The sequence below is a fragment of the Cebidichthys violaceus genome, unplaced genomic scaffold (genome assembly GCF_023349555.1).
Source record: "Cebidichthys violaceus isolate CVI_PGR_0920_01 unplaced genomic scaffold, fCebVio1.0.p SCAF_41, whole genome shotgun sequence".
Classification (NCBI taxonomy): domain Eukaryota; kingdom Metazoa; phylum Chordata; class Actinopteri; order Perciformes; family Stichaeidae; genus Cebidichthys; species Cebidichthys violaceus.
The window spans coordinates 1,235,458-1,256,081 of NW_027176606.1; the positions used below are offsets into that span (position 1 = coordinate 1,235,458).

At 36.0% G+C, this 20,624-nt stretch overlaps 2 protein-coding genes and 1 long non-coding RNA gene across 3 annotated transcripts; all 3 read right to left on the bottom strand.

Annotated features, from left to right (window-relative positions):
* Positions 1-883: 883 nt before the first annotated feature.
* LOC137885839 (Fc receptor-like protein 5) lies at positions 884-10,337 on the bottom strand. Its single transcript, XM_068728144.1, has 18 exons — positions 10,178-10,337; positions 8,967-9,230; positions 7,521-7,781; positions 7,125-7,388; positions 5,665-5,943; positions 5,269-5,532; positions 4,763-5,068; positions 4,005-4,265; positions 3,171-3,434; positions 2,790-2,909; positions 2,636-2,651; positions 2,467-2,534; positions 2,308-2,358; positions 2,149-2,205; positions 1,981-2,043; positions 1,621-1,677; positions 1,187-1,252; positions 884-1,062 (listed from the first exon to the last, which is right to left on the bottom strand). Exons 1-18 carry the CDS (start codon positions 10,335-10,337, stop codon positions 1,055-1,057), a joined length of 2,829 nt encoding a protein of 942 aa, XP_068584245.1. The 3' UTR covers positions 884-1,054.
* Positions 10,338-10,360: 23 nt separating this feature from the next.
* LOC137885916 (uncharacterized) lies at positions 10,361-10,784 on the bottom strand. Its single transcript, XR_011104929.1, has 3 exons — positions 10,726-10,784; positions 10,576-10,611; positions 10,361-10,447 (listed from the first exon to the last, which is right to left on the bottom strand). It is a non-coding gene; the product is annotated as an uncharacterized lncRNA (long non-coding RNA).
* Positions 10,785-11,565: 781 nt separating this feature from the next.
* LOC137885840 (Fc receptor-like protein 4) lies at positions 11,566-19,165 on the bottom strand. Its single transcript, XM_068728145.1, has 14 exons — positions 19,159-19,165; positions 19,033-19,110; positions 18,637-18,900; positions 17,193-17,453; positions 16,797-17,060; positions 16,293-16,595; positions 15,535-15,795; positions 14,703-14,966; positions 14,329-14,448; positions 14,175-14,190; positions 12,814-12,902; positions 12,612-12,662; positions 12,297-12,356; positions 11,566-11,991 (listed from the first exon to the last, which is right to left on the bottom strand). Exons 1-14 carry the CDS (start codon positions 19,163-19,165, stop codon positions 11,984-11,986), a joined length of 2,046 nt encoding a protein of 681 aa, XP_068584246.1. The 3' UTR covers positions 11,566-11,983.
* Positions 19,166-20,624: the final 1,459 nt, after the last annotated feature.

A 20,624-nucleotide genomic window follows, 5' to 3' on the forward strand; every position in this document is an offset into this window, starting at 1 on the left:
CACATCACATCATATCAATGTGATAATAATGCAAAAAAATGGAAGCTACATTTGGTGCATGGCGGCATCATCTTTGTGCAATACGCACACTCACACACACAAACAAACACACACACACACACACACACACACACACACACACACACACACAAGTTTAACTCCTGCAGTTGTTACTGTGCTGTTTGAGGATTTACCTTCTTTCTCGTTCTTCACCTGACCTTCTGTTGAGATGGTTAATCTGAGCACACATCACATATTCATGTAGAACAGTTTGTAAAACAGCAAAGTTAAAAACCTCTGATATTAGATTATAATAGCCGTAACTGATGTTTATTTTATTCAACCATTTTTACTTATTTGTTAGATGGAGAACAGTATTTGTTTCTTCTTCCTGGTCCTACAGTAGCTTCGCTTCCATTTAAGTAAAACACCATCTATGTGTTTAGGCCCATTAGATTATTTTTTGCCGACACAGAACTTGTTGGCATGTGTGCAAGATGTGCTACTGATGTGATCGCGTGATTATAAACCAGAGCTGACGTGTTAACCGCAGGGTATCTGTGAAATCCAACTTCAACCAGAGAAACACGTCTGCAAAGCACCAATAGATAACAACCATTTTAACAGATACAACTATTTCACAATCTGTGACACCATGAGCAGACACAATTAGGTCAAAACAATATACCTAAAGGTTTAAAGTGATACGTTTTTTGTCACATCTGCTCTTCCATCTCTTCATTCATTCTGTTAACATAAGTATGACTTTACTGGATCAGAAAAATAAAAGAGTGGAGATTATGAGACAGAGAGCATGTTGCTGGAACAAAAGTTTATTGATACATTTAAAAGTCAACCAAACATTTAAAAATACAGAATATTAAAGCCATATGATGATTTCTTTTAAATGATCTGCTAATAGATTAACTGTAAAAAATACTGTCTCCAATTCAGAAAGCAAAGGTGCCCACAATGATTACATGAAAAAAGCTGCAGATATTAATTCAAAAGATTTTGTTCTTCATGTTGACCGGTTTTGTCCATACAGATGTCTTTATTGATCTAGAAGAAAACCAAAGAGTAACAGTTATGTATAATTTGCTTTAAGGTGCTTTATGACATTTGACTCTATTGGACTATTGACTACTATGTAAAATAAATGGCTTTATTAACTCTGCATTATTACCACGAGCTGCTCCTGGTTTGACTTCAGAATAAACACTTTCCTCTGCTGCTGCAGATCTGGACTTTCCTGTGAATGGAAATATGATATTATTTTATGTTTGCCAGAAATGACCCAGTTAAAGATAATAATGTACTGATACACATTTTGCTCAGAAATGCAAAAAAATAAACATAGTGTACAACAGAAAAACAAGAGTAAATAGATTATAACATTAGGCAGAATAGGTTATAATGATAGTTGAAGTGGAATGGACAGTAATGATTTAATAATATGTTAAAACTAATAGGAAATTACCAACAGTAGTTGGTATTTTCCAACTACTACCATTATTTAAAAGATGTTTGTTTTGGATGCACACAGAACTCACATCACACTGTGTCAAAGACAAGCCTGTTGGACAGCAACAGCTGCAGGTGGATGTTGACTTTACTCACCTTTATGTTTCTTATCTTTAGTGCGAGGGTGAACTTGGGCATACATCAAATTGTCGTCTAAAACAAAAGACACATTTTCAGCAATATATCGATGGATGGATGAATAAAGATGAATGAAATGCTGCATGCCCTTATGATTATTTCATGACTGCATAGTAGTGTCAGATGTTATAATTCAAAGAACAGAAAATTAAATGATGAACAATTTACAAGAAGTCTAAGAGCTGTTATGTACTTATGTGTAGGATTTGACTATTGTTGACATGGCGACACTGGGTGATAGTATGAAAATATTACACTGTAGCAGGAGGCACAGCACCCAATAAAGACTTTAGGAGGCTCTGTTGTACTTGACTGTACCTGCAGCTGATGCCCTCTTCACATATGAGTAAACAGTGCTCTCGTCTGGTTCATTATTCTTCCCTGTCACAAAGATAAGATGAGTGCAGGACAAGTCAATCCGGCCCTTTGTTAAGAACTACAAAAACTATTGCATGTAGTTCTCACTACATAAAATAAATCACTCACTCTTCTTTTTAGGAATGTTTCTAAGCTCAACCACAGAATATGTGAGCCTGGATTCATCTGAAATAGAGATTTTATTTTTTTTATTCAAGAGATTGTGCATTTACCTTAAATCATCATGTATTTCTAACAGCTCTGTGATAAACACAGCATATACTGTACCATGTTCAGGTTCTTCAGAGCCTTTGATTGATTCATAGAGAACAGCATCACCTACAGAGCAGTGAAAATCAAGACACGGTCATATCAATCATTTGAATCACATTATATGAATTCTGTAATGAATAATAAATTATTAAATGAATCAGGATTAAAGCTGACCTCTGTCTTGAGTTTCAACCTGGTTGATCATGTGGTCTGTAGCTGGGCTCTGATTGGTGCTCTGAGACCTGGTGGGCCCAAAACATGAAGTAAATACAGAGGATTTAATGAGGAACATGTAAAGTACTGCTGTTATGTTCAGAATGAGAGAAGAGAGTGTTGTACCAACCTCATGACACTTGAATCTGTAAGAAAAAGGCATTTGCTGTTACATGGTTTTAGATTACAAATTGTTCTATTGTCACTACAGTACATGTATTTACATCTGTGACTTTGACTTATTGAAGTGTAATCAATCTAATATGAGAAGGAAAAGATCTCACCTTTTGACTTTCTGCAGCGATACAAAAACAGCAGCAGGAGAATAATCAGTAAAACTCCACAAACCAGACCAACAACCAACAGCACGGGAAATGGAGAGCTTGCTGCTGTATCCTCAGAATCTACACACAAATACAAATACACATGAATCATGAAGAGATACACAAGTATTAGAACACAAATACATACACTCAAATACACTTACATAAACCCTTGATCACATACTGTCTACCTTTCACTGCTGGTCATGTCACATTTGTATTGTTATGAATACAAAAATGTATAAAACTTTGTTAAAAAACAACTTCTAATTCAGTTATAACTTTTCTACCTCAGACTGTAACACAGATCACAAAAATAAACAGTTTTTTAATAATACTCACATTTTACTGACAACCAACTCTCTGCTGACGTCAAACTCCACCAACCTTGTGGTGAATCTGATCCTCTACATTTATAAAAGCCTTCATCTGACTTTGTAACTGCAGATATAAACAGCTCCCCTCTGGTTTGATTTATGATGAGTTTGTCATTTTTATAGAATTCCACATCATAAAGAAGCTTTTCTGTCTTCAACTTGCAGCCAAGAGTGACAGAATGTCCCTCAGTCACAGGACGGACAGGGCTCACCAGGATAACACCACCGTCTGTAAAAAGATCAAAGAACAGGAAGTTTGGGTCAGAAACATCAGCTGGTTGAACAAGCCGACGTACAATGATGAGAACACATTCTATAGTTTTTCATTTAATATACAGATTCATACAGTAGCTGAACTAATACCTGGCCTTTTAAATGATGAAAAAGACGGCCCTTTGGTTATGTACATGGTTACATTTACATTTATAATTAATACTAAATATGTTGGGAGCCAAAGTCAATTTAGTGGCAGTGAGCTACAGAATGGTGTAAAAAGGTCAAAAACTGGAGGAGTCAAGCTGGAGCCAGATAACTCTACAGCTACTCCTGGTTTAAAATAAACAGAGGATGTCTATTGTCATAAAGATGACAGTGAATCAAAGACATTTTCTTGGACAATACTGAGAAATGACACTGGAACAAACTAAGCTTGTTGAATCGTTTGTTAAAAGAGATATTGAGTTAAACTCATTATGACAAGAAGTTTGGTTGATACCAGTCACCTTCAAGATGTCAACACTTTATAATAGAATGTAGAAATACTTCAGAAACAAAAAAAAATGTAAATATTAAAACTCACTCTGTATAGTGATGTTGGCTGCATTGCTGAACTGTGTTTCAGACTCACACCAGTACACTCCACTCCTCCAGTAACGATCCATGTTGCATGTAGATCCAGTCATTGTTCCCCAGATAGAACAGTATACCAGCGAGCCATATTCATAAAACCTGCTCACTCTCCACTCAGTAGAGTTTCCCTCACAGCTCAGTGACAGTGAGTCTTTGTTGAAGTGCTGAACTCTGTCAGGACTCACTGTGAGAGACGCTGCTGAATGAAAATCTGAAAAACACATAATGAGGGACAAAAAAAGCACAACAAATAAAGATTAAAAAGAGCTTAAAGAAAATAATCCTGTAGGTTTATTATGTTTTTAATCTTTTTAATTGTTGGTGAATAGAAACAAAAGATCAAGAAGAAAAATGAATCATGAGATGAAATACAACTGTAAAACGTATTCACAACTGAAATAAAATAATTTTTAACCCTTTGAAAACATTTAAAGTAATTAGTTAAAAATGTAATGTAATAGCCTTAAGAGATTGGGTTATGGATATCCAAAGTCAAAAGTTTGTAATTAAAGGAAACAAATTGTTTGTGAAGATGAAAAGGAGGGTCAAGAGATTCACTCATGTTGAAATTCACTCCAAGATCCAACAACACTATTCTGATCTAGAGAGAAGTTTGGAAAACTCATCTGATGAGTTTGAAAGAAAATGTCACCAAAATAAATACATTTCTTTCAGTGTGTAAGAATAGAAAAGTCTGAACAAACCTACCTCCAGACCAGACGAACACACGTTCACTATAGTGAGTGTAAAACACTGGATCTCCTCTTCCAGCTCTGCACACATATCCTGCTGTGTGCGTCTGTCCATGAACAATGTAGGAATCCTGTTCAGTACCATTGGTGCTACCAGGTAGAAGCTCAGAGATGTAGGAGTAGTAGTGTGACAGTTTGGGAACAGCCTTATACCAGAAGAACCTCCATCCTGCAGATGGATGTTTAACACTGCAGTTCAGAGTTACTGAGTCTCCAGGACTCAGCCATAATGGAGACACAGTGAGGACAGGCTGAGGTTTATCTGTTGGAAAGAGATTTCACAGAATAAAGACATGTGATGAGTCCTTGGTGGATTACATTCACTGCTTGTATCCTACATCCTTTTTTTTCTGTCTTCAACTGTTTAAAACAGATGTGAAGGTACACCGTCTTAAAATATATTAACCAAACTAACATTTATATATTCTGTTTACATTCAGTAAAATAAAAATGACGACTTACCGGATACTTTTATTGTGAAAGTATCACTCTGATCTGTTGAATAGGTTTCATCTTTCATTCTGCCCTTACACCAGTAGTCTCCACTGTGTGATGGTCTAATCATGGAGCCTCTTGGGTTTAGAGGTCTGTATGATCTGGGTGTTCTCCATTCATACTCCCACTCAGAGTCTCCTCCATCCTTTATTTCACATGTGAGAGTGATCGTCTCTCCAGAGTAAATCTCAGGCCAGTCGGGTTGCAGAGTCACAACAGCTCTGTTTGTGACTGTTCATGATCATCAGGCCCCAAATAGAAAAGATAGAAAAACAAAGTTTTTAGTGTTAGTCTGAATCCTTATTCACAAATACTTTTTCAGCATTTTGTATTTCATATCAACTAAACTATTTAGTTATTTACCGACTGGATCACTGTACTCTGTGTAGTAAACTGGGTCTCCTCTTCCTCCTCTGCACCAGTAGACTCCTCCTCCTCCTGAGACACGGATTTGTCCAGTTGAAAGGACGGTAACATCTGGTGTGGTCAGAGGTTCAGAGGTTTTCTTGCTTCTGTACCAGAAGTATTTCCAACCAGATGATGATGATGATGATGATGATGATGAAGATGATCCCACAGAGCAGGTCAGGGTCACACTGCCCCCTACAGGAAAGTCTTTTCTCAGTTGGGCCTTTGGTTGTTCTGTTTTAATGTAGAACAAAAACATAACAATGGTAATTATTGTGTCTGTGAATTAGTCCAGCTTGATGAATAATTAAAATAAATAATCTCATCCAGTATTCTTGATGGTGCAACAAGTTATTGATGAAACAATTCAGAAAATAATGAATCACTTCTGAATCTGTGTATTTTATTAAGGTTTAGTAAACTGAAGGAAATCATCAGAACCCATGTTTACGTTTCACACTTATTAACCACTAAAGTTGTTGGTTAAATTAATTTAACATGGATTAAAGTGAGTACAAACACACTTTTAAAAATGGATGACACTTTAAACACAGCCTTCTTTTTTTTCTTTAAGTGGCTCAAAGATAATTCAGATAAATCTTCACTCTGCTTCACTCTGACAGTGCTACATGTCTGCAGCTCCTTAATATGAAAATTTCATACGTTCCATTTTCAGTTTTATTGGTTCAGATTCTTCATCCTAAAATTTACACATGTAAGAGCTCATCTGACATTAGAGAAATGTTCATTTCAACTGTGTTTTGATAGTTTGTTTATTTCAATAAGTGATCCATCTTTGTAGAAGTCAGCATTCTTCTCCTTTCTCTGATCTCAATGTTTACAGTGAAGAGTCACTGATTCTCCTTCAAACAAGGAGGATGCAGGAGTTTCTAGGATCACATCTTTATCTGTGTAACAGTTAGTTCATTGTTTTAGGGAATCAGTTTGATTAAATGAACAATGTTACAAGGTATCAGTGATTTATGTTTTTAACATAATTAGAATTTAACATTAAGTTGGAGACAGAAGAAGATGTCAAAGTCACTCTTCCTGTAATAAATAATAACAGGTTCACTCAGTAATGAGTACATTTCCCCTGAAGGAGGCGCCACACTCACCTGCTCTGTTTGATACATTAATTTTATCACTAATTAATCACTGACTAATTTCTAGAATGTATATAATGGAGACACAGTGAGGACAGGCTGAGGTTTATCTGTTGGAAAGAGATTTCACAGAATAAAGACGTGATGATGAGTTCTTGGTGGATTACATGCACTGCTTGTATCATGCATCTTTTTTCTGTCTTCAACTGTTTAAAACAGATGTGAAGGTACACCGTCTTAAAATATATTAAGCAAACTAACATTCAAAATATTCTGTCAACATTTAGTTTAATAAAAATTATGACTTACCGGATACTTTTAATCTGAAAGTATCACTCCATCCTGTTGAATAGGTTTTATCTTTCATTCTGCCCTTACACCAGTAGTCTCCACTGTGTGATGGTCTAATCATGGAGCCTCTTGGGTTTAGAGGTCTGTATGAGCTGGGTGTTCTCCATTCATACTCCCACTCAGAGTCTCCTCCATCCTTTATTTCACATGTGAGAGTGATCGTCTCTCCAGAGTAAATCTCAGGCCAGTCGGGTTGCAGAGTCACAACAGCTCTGTTTGTGACTGTTCATGATCATCAGGCCCCAAATAGAAAAGATAGAAAAACAAAGTTTTTAGTGTTAGTCTGAATCCTTATTCACAAATACTTTTTCAGCATTTTGTATTTCATATCAACTAAACTATTTAGTTATTTACCGACTGGATCACTGTACTCTGTGTAGTAACCTGGGTCTCCTCTTCCTCCTCTGCACCAGTAGACTCCTCCTCCTCCTGAGACACGGATTTGTTCAGTTGAGAGGATGGTAACATCTGGTGTGGTCAGAGGTTCAGAGGTTTTCTTGCTTCTGTACCAGAAGTATTTCCAACCAGATGATGATGATGATGATCCCACAGAGCAGGTCAGGGTCACTCTGCCCCCTACAGGAGAGTCTTTTCTCAGTTGGGCCTTTGGTTGTTCTGTTTTAATGTAGAACAAAAACATAACAATGGTAATTATTGTGTCTGTGAATTAGTCCAGCTTGATGAATAATTAAAATAAATAATCTCATCCAGTATTCTTGATGGTGCAACAAGTTATTGATGAAACATTTCAGAAAATAATGAATCACTTCTGAATCTGTGTATTTTATTAAGGTTTAGTAAACTGAAGGAAATCATCAGAACCCATGTTTATGTTTCACACTTATTAACCACTAAAGTTGTTGGTTAAATTAATTTAACATGGATTAAAGTGAGTACAAACACACTTTTAAAAATGGATGACACTTTAAACACAGCCTTCTTTTTTTTCTTTTAGTGTCTCAAAGATAATTCAGATAAATCTTCACTCTGCTTCACTCTGACAGTGCTACATGTCTGCAGCTCCTTAATATGAAAACTACATACATTCCATTTTCAGTTTTATTGGTTCAGATTCTTCATCCTCAAATTTACACATGTAAGAGCTCATCTGACGTGAGAGAAATGTTCATTTCAACTGTGTTTTGATAGTTTGTGTCCATTTCAATAAGTGATCCATCTTTGTAGAAGTCAGCATTCTTCTCCTTTCTCTGATCTTGATGTTTACAGTGAAGAGTCACTGATTCTCCTTCAAACAAGGAGGATGCAGGAGTTTCTAGGATCACATCTTTATCTGTGTAACAGTTAGTTCATTGTTTTAGTGAATCTCTTTAATTAAATGAACAATGTTACAAGGTATCATTGATTTATGTTTTTAACATAATTAGAATTTAACATTAATTTGGAGACAGAAGAAGATGTCAAAGTCACTCTTCCTGCAATAAATAATAACAGGTTCACTCAGTAATGAGTACATTTCCCCTGAAGGAGGCGCCACACTCACCTGCTCTGTTTGATACATTAATTTTATCACTAATTAATCACTGACTAATTTCTAGAATGTATATAATGGAGACACAGTGAGGACAGGCTGAGGTTTATCTGTTGGAAAGAGATTTCACAGAATAAAGACATGTGATGATGAGTTCTTGGTGGATTACATGCACTGCTTGTATCATGCATCTTTTGTCTGTCTTCAACTGTTTAAAACAGATGTGAAGGTACACCGTCTTAAAATATATTAAGCAAACTAACATTCAAAATATTCTGTTAACATTTAGTTTAATAAAAATTATGACTTACCGGATACTTTTAATCTGAAAGCATCACTCCATTCTGTGTAAGAGGTTTCATCTTTCATTCTGCCCTTACACCAGTAGTCTCCACTGTGTGATGGTCTAATCATGGAGCCTCTTGGGTTTAGAGGTCTGTATGATCTGGGTGTTCTCCATTCATACTCCCACTCAGAGTCTCCTCCATCCTTTATTTCACATGTGAGAGTGATCGTCTCTCCAGAGTAAATCTCAGGCCAGTTGGGTTGCAGAGTCACAACAGCTCTGTTTGTGACTGTTCATGATCATCAGGCCCCAAATAGAAAAGATAGAAAAACAAAGTTTTTAGTGTTAGTCTGAATCCTTATTCACAAATACTTTTTCAGCATTTTGTATTTCATATCAACTAAACTATTTAGTTATTTACCGACTGGATCACTGTACTCTGTGTAGTAAACTAGGTTTCCTCTTCCTCCTCTGCACCAGTAGACTCCTCCTCCTCCTCCTGAGACACTATTTAAAAACTATACTATATAATATGAAAACTACATACGTTCCATTTTCAGTTTTATTGGTTCAGATTCTTCATCCTAAAATCTACATATGTAAGAGCTCATCTGACGTTAGAGAAATGTTCATTTCAACTGTGTTTTGATGGTTTGTGTCCATTTCAATAAGTGATCCGTCTTTGAAGAAGTCAGCATTCTTCTTTTTTTGCCATAATTAGAATTTAACATTAATCTGGAGACAGAAGAAGATGTCAAAGTCACTCTTCCTGTAATAAATAATAACAGGTTCACTAAGTAATGAGTACATTTCCCCTGAAGGAGGCGCCACACTCACCTGCTCTGTTTGGTACATTAATGTTATCACTAATTAATCACTGAATAATTTCTCAAAAAGGATAACATATTGGATGGTTTGTCTTATTATTATGTAAATGTTTTTATGTAAACAGTTGAACCCTGTCCATCTTTCTTTGTTTTATTGTAATGATCAAGATTATGTGATAATTGGTCCTTTAAACAAAGCTCAGGATTACACGGTTATACAGCCGTCTAAACAGCATCAGTGGTCAAACTCTAAGGTTTCTGAATCTTACTCTAGTTAACATTTACACATTATCACTACATTATATTATATTAACACTTTGTCAAACAGGTTGATCATATCAACATGGCTCATAAATAAATAAGTGCTTTTAGTGAACTTGGTCATGATGGTAAAACTTTGATCTCTTACCTGATACAGTGAGAGAGACTTCATTACTTCTTTTTATAACATGTGTTGAGATCTTGTTAGCTGCAACACACTGATATTTACCACTGTAGCCTGTAGTTAGAGGTTGTGATGTAAATCTCTTTTCTGTTCTGTAGGAGAAAAACGTTTGACCATCCTTCATGAGTGAGTAATACCAGTCAGTGTCTTCTCCTTCTCTCATGTCACATATGAAGGTAACAGTCTCTCCAGAAAATAAAGTGGACCGGTTTGGCTCAATGGACAGCAAAACATCTAGAAACAAACACAAAATGCAAAGAGTGAAATGTGTTTTGTTTTTTGTTTTTATCATATATAAAAAAAACAGAACAAAGAAATATTAATTGTTAAAGATATGAAAGGAAATAAAATTGAATAAAAACCTTGAGCGTGTCCACAGTAGAGGAGAATATTCAGCACTAAAATAAAGTTTGAAACTTCATCATACATCATCAAACTGACAGAAACTAATAACATCAGTCATTTAAAAAGTGTAATCAATGAAAACTATCATTTAAACACAAAGTACTCACAGAAAAGCCCCGGCACACATACAGTGTGTCCCATCCTCACGTCCAGAACTGACACTCTGTCACTCTGCTTCTGAGAAATGCTTTTGTGGCTTTCACACTTTGAGCAAAGTTAGAAACTGCAGCGTTGGATTGGACCTCAACTTCTTCTTCAGTTTAACTTCCTTCCCTTTTACACAAAGCTCACACGAATAGACTGGTTTGACCACAGCACACTGTGAGCACATATCTAAAAAATATGACCGTTTAATATAGCATCCCATAAACACAGCTACTTGTTACACTTGGTGTTGCAATTTTTCTTTGTATGTAATATTTTATATTCTCACTGCTGGCACATCTTCCCTTCACAATAAAAGCTGTCAATCATCCAACTATAGTGTAAAGGAAAGGTGTCTGAAATCACTGAGTTGGTAACTCTCTCTGCTCAACTTGAACTCCATGTTTCTTGTTACATTTACTATATTTCACCACCTGTTTAATGCTGATCCAGTCTCTGAGCACCAATCAGAGCTCTGCTACAGTCAACCACAATAAAAAAACATCCTCCTCTCTTTTATATGTATATATTCTATATGCAAATGAATCCTGAAACGCATCACAAATCCACAGTGGAGCACATTGGACCAAACCCATCACAAACAAAACACTGCATTATTAATACTGTATGTGTGTGATATTCATTTAAATTTACTTTCTGCAGAAAGTATTTTAAAGGGACATTTTACTTGTTTTTGACATGAATCTTATTAATGTGATGTAGGGGGAGCATGTGGAAATATGTTCCTAGTAATCTTATCTAATAATATTCTTTTAGTGAAAGAAATGTTGTTTGACACACACTGCTGACAGCTTAGTGCTGGAAGTTTATTGATGCATAAAATGGTCAAACATAACAAAACGTAATAAATCCATCCAGGTGAAACTAAAATACATACAGCACCTGTCAAACCATTTTTAAAAAGGCAGAGAGGAACTTCAATGTCAGACAAATACGTTGTCCAATAACAGATTAAATGTGTAAAGATTTTTCATCAAAAATGTAATAATATATGTAATAATCTGTAGTCGTTTCACCAAGTAAAACAGAATATTAAAGCTATATGATGTATTTCCTTTAAATGATCTGCTAATAGGTTAACTGTACAAAATACTGTCTCATATAAGGAAAGCAGAGGTTCACACAATAATTACACAAAAATACAAGATGTGGTTTTTCATGTTGTCATCCATTCCATTGGTTCTGTCCATGCAGATGTTTTTATTGATCTGGAAGAAAAGCAAAGGGAAAAGATATTTAAGGTTATTTAAGAGTTACATGTGTCTTATGACATTTTACTGTCACTGATTATTTTATAATACAGTTATCTATTGTGTTGCCAACCAATCTTTGTGAGACATATATTAATAGTCAGTTTGATGTCATTTTTATTGAATCAAACATGCTGTATGTGAAACAGAAAAACTTAAAAATACCCAAACAGTGTTGTATTTGACCATTGCTGACTCCTGGTGGTAGTAATAAAGAAATACACTCAAAGTCGTAGTACAAAGCGTGTTGTACTTGACTGTACCTGCAGCTGTTCCCATCGTCACGTTTGAGTAAACTCTCTCCTCTGGTTCATTGTTCTTCCCTGTTAGAAGGATCAGATGAATGCATGAAGAGATCATTTCCTCTCCTTTATTTAAGCACTGCTGGCCTACAAAAACATCTCAACTATTGCATTTTATTCTCGTGACATCAAATAAAAGTACTCACTCCACCAATCAATGTCTTTAAGCTCAACCACAGAATCTGTGACATCCTAGATATTCTTTTTGTCAATCAGTCACTTCATCTTATTCTAGTACTTCTAACAGCTCTGTGATAAACACAGTATGTACTGTACCATGTTCAGGTTCTTCAGAGCCTCTGATTGTTTCATAGAGACAAGAATCACCTACAGAGCAGTGAAAATCAAGTCACGGTCATATCAATCATTTTAACCACATTATATGAATTCTGTACTCTTCTTAAACAGATAACAGAAATTGAAATGTTAGGTTTGGAAATAACAATAAATTATTAAATGAATCAGGATTAAAGCTGACCATGGAGAAGAGAAGCGTAATGTCCGTTTGGAGTTTCAACCTGGTTGATCATGTGGTCTGTAGCTGGGCTCTGATTGGTGCTCTGAGACCTGGTGGGCCCAAAACATGAAGTAAATACAGAGGATTTAATGAGGAACATATATACTGATATTTACAAATCAGAACAAATTTCACAAGGGTCAGCTTTCTACACTATAAAAACTATTAAGAGAACATCAAGATGGAACACAGCACAAATTGAAATTCTTTATCTCCGACTATAAATTAATCCAATTTTGATAAGATATTTTTTTTTATGTTGTAGTTGAAAGCTTTAAACCTCTCCAGATCATAGCCCAATGGGTTGAGAGTCTCTCTGCACAATGTTTTCTTTGATAAAGTGAAGCATTCAAGAGCTAGAGAGGTTAGAGTGCAGTGATTTCAGCCGAGGTCAACCAAAATGTCATTTGGTTCCAGCTGTTCCATTGTAATTTGATATAGTATATAATTATATATTTCACTTCTTTTATGACTAATAGTGTTCAATCTATCATATGCAGCAGTTTGGCATCATTTAGAGAGCCTGGATCCTCTCTGAGCCTGTTTACGTCTGTCATCCATGGGATTTTCTCATCTGGCTTCCACTCCAGGTCTCCTAGCTCAGCCTATGGTTTGTCGATTTCAGTCAATGGGCCCTCCTTAGAAGCGTCTGAGTCCTGGCTATCTAACATACCCCTCGTGGTTTTGATAGACAGAAGCGTTAGCCAGTAGGGAGTAAATCCGTGGCGCGTCACCTGAAACGTGCGCAAAAGATCACCGTGGGGGGATGGGTTCCTTTGTTAGACAGGCACTTGTTTCTGCACGGGGGACATTTCAGAGACGCACCGGAAATACGTAGAAATATTGTTGACGGAAATAAGCGGAGATATACAGCAGAACAACGAAAAGGTAAGGAGCTTTGGATGATTTTGAAGGATATTACGCATTGTGTTTCTGGTGTTTGTTTGCTCACAGCCTTGTGAGGGTTTACCGGAAGGACGATCTGATAGTAGTTCTATGCTAACCGTTAGCTTTGTTATGCTAACTCGGAGAAGAGCGAGTTATGCTAGAAATACGTGATTTTGTGATAAATCTTTTATTTGCGTACAATATTTGTGTAGAATGGTGTTTGGAGTGTGTAAGAATGTCTTAGATTGTTTGTTTAAAGCAGATTTTGAATTTTTTTTGGATTTTTTTTTTTCATATTCATAAATACATGCATAAATGGACATTTTTGGACGGTAAATGCTACAGCGGACCCGAATTCGGATCCGTCGGGCTTAACAGAACATGTAAAGTACTGCTGTTATGTTCAGAATGAGAGAAGAGAGTGTTGTACCAACCTCATGACACTTGAATCTGTAAGAAAAAGGCATTTGCTGTTACATGGTTTTAGATTACAAATTGTTCTATTGTCACTACAGTACATGTATTTACATCTGTGACTTTGACTTATTGAAGTGAAATCAATCTAATATGAGAAGGAAAAGATCTCACCTTTTGACTTTCTGCAGCGATACAGAAACAGCAGCAGGAGAATAATCAGTAAAACTCCACAAACCAGACCAACAACCAACAGCACGGGAAATGGAGAGCTTGCTGCTGTATCCTCAGAATCTACACACCAATACAAATACACATGAATCATGAAGAGATACACAAGTATTAGAACACAAATACTCAAATACACTTAAATAAACCCTTGATCACATACTGTCTACCTTTCACTGCTGGTCATGTCACATTTGTATTTTTATGAATACAAAAATGTATAAAACTTTGTTAAAAAACAACTTCTAATTCAGTTATAACTTTTCTACATCAGATTGTAACACAGATCACAAAAATAAACAGTTTTTAATAATACTCACATTTTACTGACAACCAACTCTCTGCTGACGTCAAACTCCTCAAACCTTGTGGTGAATTTGTTCCTCTACATTTATAAAAGCCTTCATCTGACTTTGTAACTGCAGATATAAACAGTTCCCCTCTGGTATGATTTGGGATTAGTTTGCCATTTTTATAGAATTCCACATCATAAAGAACCTTTTCTGTCTTCAACTTGCAGCCAAGAGTGACAGAATGTCCCTCAGTCACAGGACGGACAGGGCTCACCAGGATAACACCATCGTCTGTAAAAAGATCAAAGAACAGGAAGTTTGGGTCAAAAACATCAGCTGGTTGAACAAGCCGACGTACAATGATGAGAACACATTCTATAGTTTTTCATTTAATATACAGATTCATACAGTAGCTGAACTAACCTGGCTTTTTAAATGATGAAAAAGACGGCCCTTTGGTTATGTACATGGTTACATTTACATTTATAATTAATACTAAATATGTTGGGAGCCAAAGTCAATTTAGTGGCAGTGAGCTACAGAATGGTGTAAAAAGGTCAAAAACTGGAGGAGTCAAGCTGGAGCCAGATAACTCTACAGCTACTCCTGGTTTAAAATAAACAGAGGATGTCTATTGTCATAAAGATGACAGTGAATCAAAGACATTTTCTTGGATAATACTGAGAAATGACACTGGAACAAACTAAGCTTGTTGAATCGTTTGTTAAAAGAGATATTGAGTTAAACTCATTATGACAAGAAGTTTGGTTGATACCAGTCACCTTCAAGATGTCAACACTTTATAATAGAATGTAGAAATACTTCAGAAACAAAAAAAAATGTAAATATTAAAACTCACTCTGTATAGTGATGTTGGCTGCATTGCTGAACTGTGTTTCAGACTCACACCAGTACACTCCACTCCTCCAGTAACGATCCATGTTGCATGTAGATCCAGTCATTGTTCCCCAGATAGAACAGTATACCAGCGAGCCAGATTCATAAAACCTGCTCACTCTCCACTCAGTAGAGTTTCCCTCACAGCTCAGTGACAGTGAGTCTTTGTTGAAGTGCTGAACTCTGTCAGGACTCACTGTGAGAGACGCTGCTGAATGAAAATCTGAAAAACACATAATGAGGGACAAACAAAGCACAAAAAATAAAGATTAAAAAGAGCATAAAAAAAATAATCCTGTAGGTTTATTATGTTTTTAATCTTTTTAATTGTTGGTGAATAGAAACAAAGGATCAAGAAGAAAAATGAATCATGAGATGAAATACAACTGTAAAACATATTCCCAACTGAAATAAAATAATTTTTAACCCTTTGAAAACATTTAAAGTAATTAGTTAAAAATGTAATGTAATAGCCTTAAGAGATTGGGTTATGGATATCCAAAGTCAAAAGTTTGTAATTAAAAGAAACAAATTGTGTGTGAAGATGAAAAGGAGGGTCAAGAGATTCACTCATGTTGAAATTCACTCCAAGATCCAACAACACTATTCTGATCTAGAGAGAAGTTTGGAAAACTCATCTGATGAGTTTGAAGGAAAATGTCACCAAAATAAATACATTTCTTTCAGTGTGCAAGAATGGAAAAGTCTGAACAAACCTACCTCCAGACCAGACGAACACATGTTCACTATAGTGAGTGTAAAACACTGGATCTCCTCTTCCAGCTCTGCACACATATCCTGCTGTGTGCGTCTGTCCATGAACAATGTAGGAATCCTGTTCAGTACCATTGGTGCTACCAGGTAGAAGCTCAGAGATGTAGGAGTTGTTTGACAGTTTGGGAACAGCCTTATACCAGAAGAACCTCCATCCTGCAGATGGATGCTCAACACTGCAGTTCAGAGTTACTGAGTCTCCAGGACTCAGCCATAATGGAGACACAGTGAGGACAGGCTGAGGTTTATCTGTTGGAAAGAGATTTCACAGAATAAAGACATGTGATGAGTCCTTGGTGGATTACATACACTGCTTGTATCATGCATTGGTTTTTTTTCTGTCTTCAACTGTTTAAAACAGATGTGAAGGTACACCGTCTTAAAATATATTAACCAAACTAACATTTATATATTCTGTTTACATTCAGTAAAATAAAAATGACGACTTACCGGATACTTTTATTGTGAAAGTATCACTCTGATCTGTTGAATAGGTGTCATCTTTCATTCTGCCCTTACACCAGTAGTCTCCACTGTGTGATGGTCTAATCATGGAGCCTCTTGGGTTTAGAGGTCTGTATGAGCTGGGTGTTCTCCATTCATACTCCCACTCAGAGTCTCCTCCATCCTTTATTTCACATGTGAGAGTGATCGTCTCTCCAGAGTAAATCTCAGGCCAGTCGGGTTGCAGAGTCACAACAGCTCTGTTTGTGACTGTTCATGATCATCAGGCCCCAAATAGAAAAGATAGAAAAACAAAGTTTTTAGTGTTAGTCTGAATCCTTATTCACAAATACTTTTTCAGCATTTTGTATTTCATATCAACTAAACTATTTAGTTATTTACCGACTGGATCACTGTACTCTGTGTAGTAAACTAGGTTTCCTCTTCCTCCTCTGCACCAGTAGACTCCTCCTCCTCCTGAGACACGGATTTGTTCAGTTGAGAGGATGGTAACATCTGGTGTGGTCAGAGGTTCAGAGGTTTTCTTGCTTCTGTACCAGAAGTATTTCCAACCAGATGATGATGATGATGATCCCACAGAGCAGGTCAGGGTCACTCTGCCCCCTACAGGAGAGTCTTTTCTCAGTTGGGCCTTTGGTTGTTCTGTTTTAATGTAGAACAAAAACATAACAATGGTAATTATTGTGTCTGTGAATTAGTCCAGCTTGATGAATAATTAAAATAAATAATCTCATCCAGTATTCTTGATGGTGCAACAAGTTATTGATGAAACAATTCAGAAAATAATGAATCACTTCTGAATCTGTGTATTTTATTAAGGTTTAGTAAACTGAAGGAAATCATCAGAACCCATGTTTATGTTTCACACTTATTAACCACTAAAGTTGTTGGTTAAATTAATTTAACATGGATTAAAGTGAGTACAAACACACTTTTAAAAATGGATGACACTTTAAACACAGCCTTCTTTTTTTTCTTTTAGTGTCTCAAAGATAATTCAGATAAATCTTCACTCTGCTTCACTCTGACAGTGCTACATGTCTGCAGCTCCTTAATATGAAAACTACATACATTCCATTTTCAGTTTTATTGGTTCAGATTCTTCATCCTCAAATTTACACATGTAAGAGCTCATCTGACATTAGAGAAATGTTCATTTCAACTGTGTTTTGATAGTTTGTCTATTTCAATAAGTGATCCATCTTTGTAGAAGTCAGCATTCTTCTCCTTTCTCTGATCTTGATGTCTACAGTGAAGAGTCACTGATTCTCCTTCAAACAAGGAGGATGCAGGAGTTTCTAGGATCACATCTTTATCTGTGTAACAGTTAGTTCATTGTTTTAGTGAATCTCTTTAATTAAATGAACAATGTTACAAGGTATCATTGATTTATGTTTTTAACATAATTAGAATTTAACATTAATTTGGAGACAGAAGAAGATGTCAAAGTCACTCTTCCTGCAATAAATAATAACAGGTTCACTCAGTAATGAGTACATTTCCCCTGAAGGAGGCGCCACACTCACCTGCTCTGTTTGATACATTAATTTTATCACTAATTAATCACTGACTAATTTCTAGAATGTATATAATGGAGACACAGTGAGGACAGGCTGAGGTTTATCTGTTGGAAAGAGATTTCACAGAATAAAGACATGTGATGATGAGTTCTTGGTGGATTACATGCACTGCTTGTATCATGCATCTTTTGTCTGTCTTCAACTGTTTAAAACAGATGTGAAGGTACACCGTCTTAAAATATATTAAGCAAACTAACATTCAAAATATTCTGTTAACATTTAGTTTAATAAAAATTATGACTTACCGGATACTTTTAATCTGAAAGCATCACTCCATTCTGTGTAAGAGGTTTCATCTTTCATTCTGCCCTTACACCAGTAGTCTCCACTGTGTGATGGTCTAATCATGGAGCCTCTTGGGTTTAGAGGTCTGTATGATCTGGGTGTTCTCCATTCATACTCCCACTCAGAGTCTCCTCCATCCTTTATTTCACATGTGAGAGTGATCGTCTCTCCAGAGTAAATCTCAGGCCAGTCGGGTTGCAGAGTCACAACAGCTCTGTTTGTGACTGTTCATGATCATCAGGCCCCAAATAGAAAAGATAGAAAAACAACGTTTTTTGTGTTAGTCTGAATCCTTATTCACAAATACTTTTTCAGCATTTTGTATTTCATATCAACTAAACTATTTAGTTATTTACCGACTGGATCACTGTACTCTGTGTAGTAAACTAGGTTTCCTCTTCCTCCTCTGCACCAGTAGACTCCTCCTCCTCCTCCTGAGACACTATTTAAAAACTATACTATATAATATGAAAACTACATACGTTCCATTTTCAGTTTTATTGGTTCAGATTCTTCATCCTAAAATCTACATATGTAAGAGCTCATCTGACGTTAGAGAAATGTTCATTTCAACTGTGTTTTGATGGTTTGTGTCCATTTCAATAAGTGATCCGTCTTTGTAGAAGTCAGCATTCTTCTTTTTTTGCCATAATTAGAATTTAACATTAATCTGGAGACAGAAGAAGATGTCAAAGTCACTCTTCCTGTAATAAATAATAACAGGTTCACTAAGTAATGAGTACATTTTCCCTGAAGGAGGCGCCACACTCACCTGCTCTGTTTGGTACATTAATGTTATCACTAATTAATCACTGAATAATTTCTCAAAAAGGATAACATATTGGATGGTTTGTCTTATTATTATGTAAATGTTTTTATGTAAACAGTTGAACCCTGTCCATCTTTCTTTGTTTTATTGTAATGATCAAGATTATGTGATAATTGGTCCTTTAAACAAAGCTCAGGATTACACGGTTATACAGCCGTCTAAACAGCATCAGTGGTCAAACTCTAAGGTTTCTGAATCTTACTCTAGTTAACATTTACACATTATCACTACATTATATTATAGTAACACTTTGTCAAACAGGTTGATCATATCAACATGGCTCATAAATAAATAAGTGCTTTTAGTGAACTTGGTCATGATGGTAAAACTTTGATCTCTTACCTGATACAGTGAGAGAGACTTCATTACTTCTTTTTATAACATGTGTTGAGATCTTGTTAGCTGCAACACACTGATATTTACCACTGTAGCCTGTAGTTAGAGGTTGTGATGTAAATCTCTTTTCTGTTCTGTAGGAGAAAAACGCTTGACCATCCTTCATGAGTGAGTAATACCAGTCAGTGTCTTCTCCTTCTCTCATGTCACATATGAAGGTAACAGTCTCTCCAGAAAATAAAGTGGACCGGTTTGGCTCAATGGACAGCAAAACATCTAGAAACAAACACAAAATGCAAAGAGTGAAATGTCTTGTTTTTGCATTTATCATACATCAACAAAACAGAACACAGAAATAGTAAGTGTTAAAGATTGATAGCAGGTGGAGAATTGACTTGAGTGAATATATGAAAGGAAATAAAATTGAATAAAAACCTTGAGCGTGTCCACAGTAGAGGAGAATATTCAGCACTAAAATAAAGTTTGAAACTTCATCATACATCATCAAACTGACAGAAACTAATAACATCAGTCATTTAAAAAGTGTAATCAATGAAAACTATCATTTAAACACAAAGTACTCACAGAAAAGCCCCGGCACACATACAGTGTGTCCCATCCTCACGTCCAGAACTGACACTCTGTCACTCTGCTTCTGAGAAATGCTTTTGTGGCTTTCACACTTTGAGCAAAGTTAGAAACTGCAGCGTTGGATTGGACCTCAACTTCTTCTTCAGTTTAACTTCCTTCCCTTTTACACAAAGCTCACACGAATAGACTGGT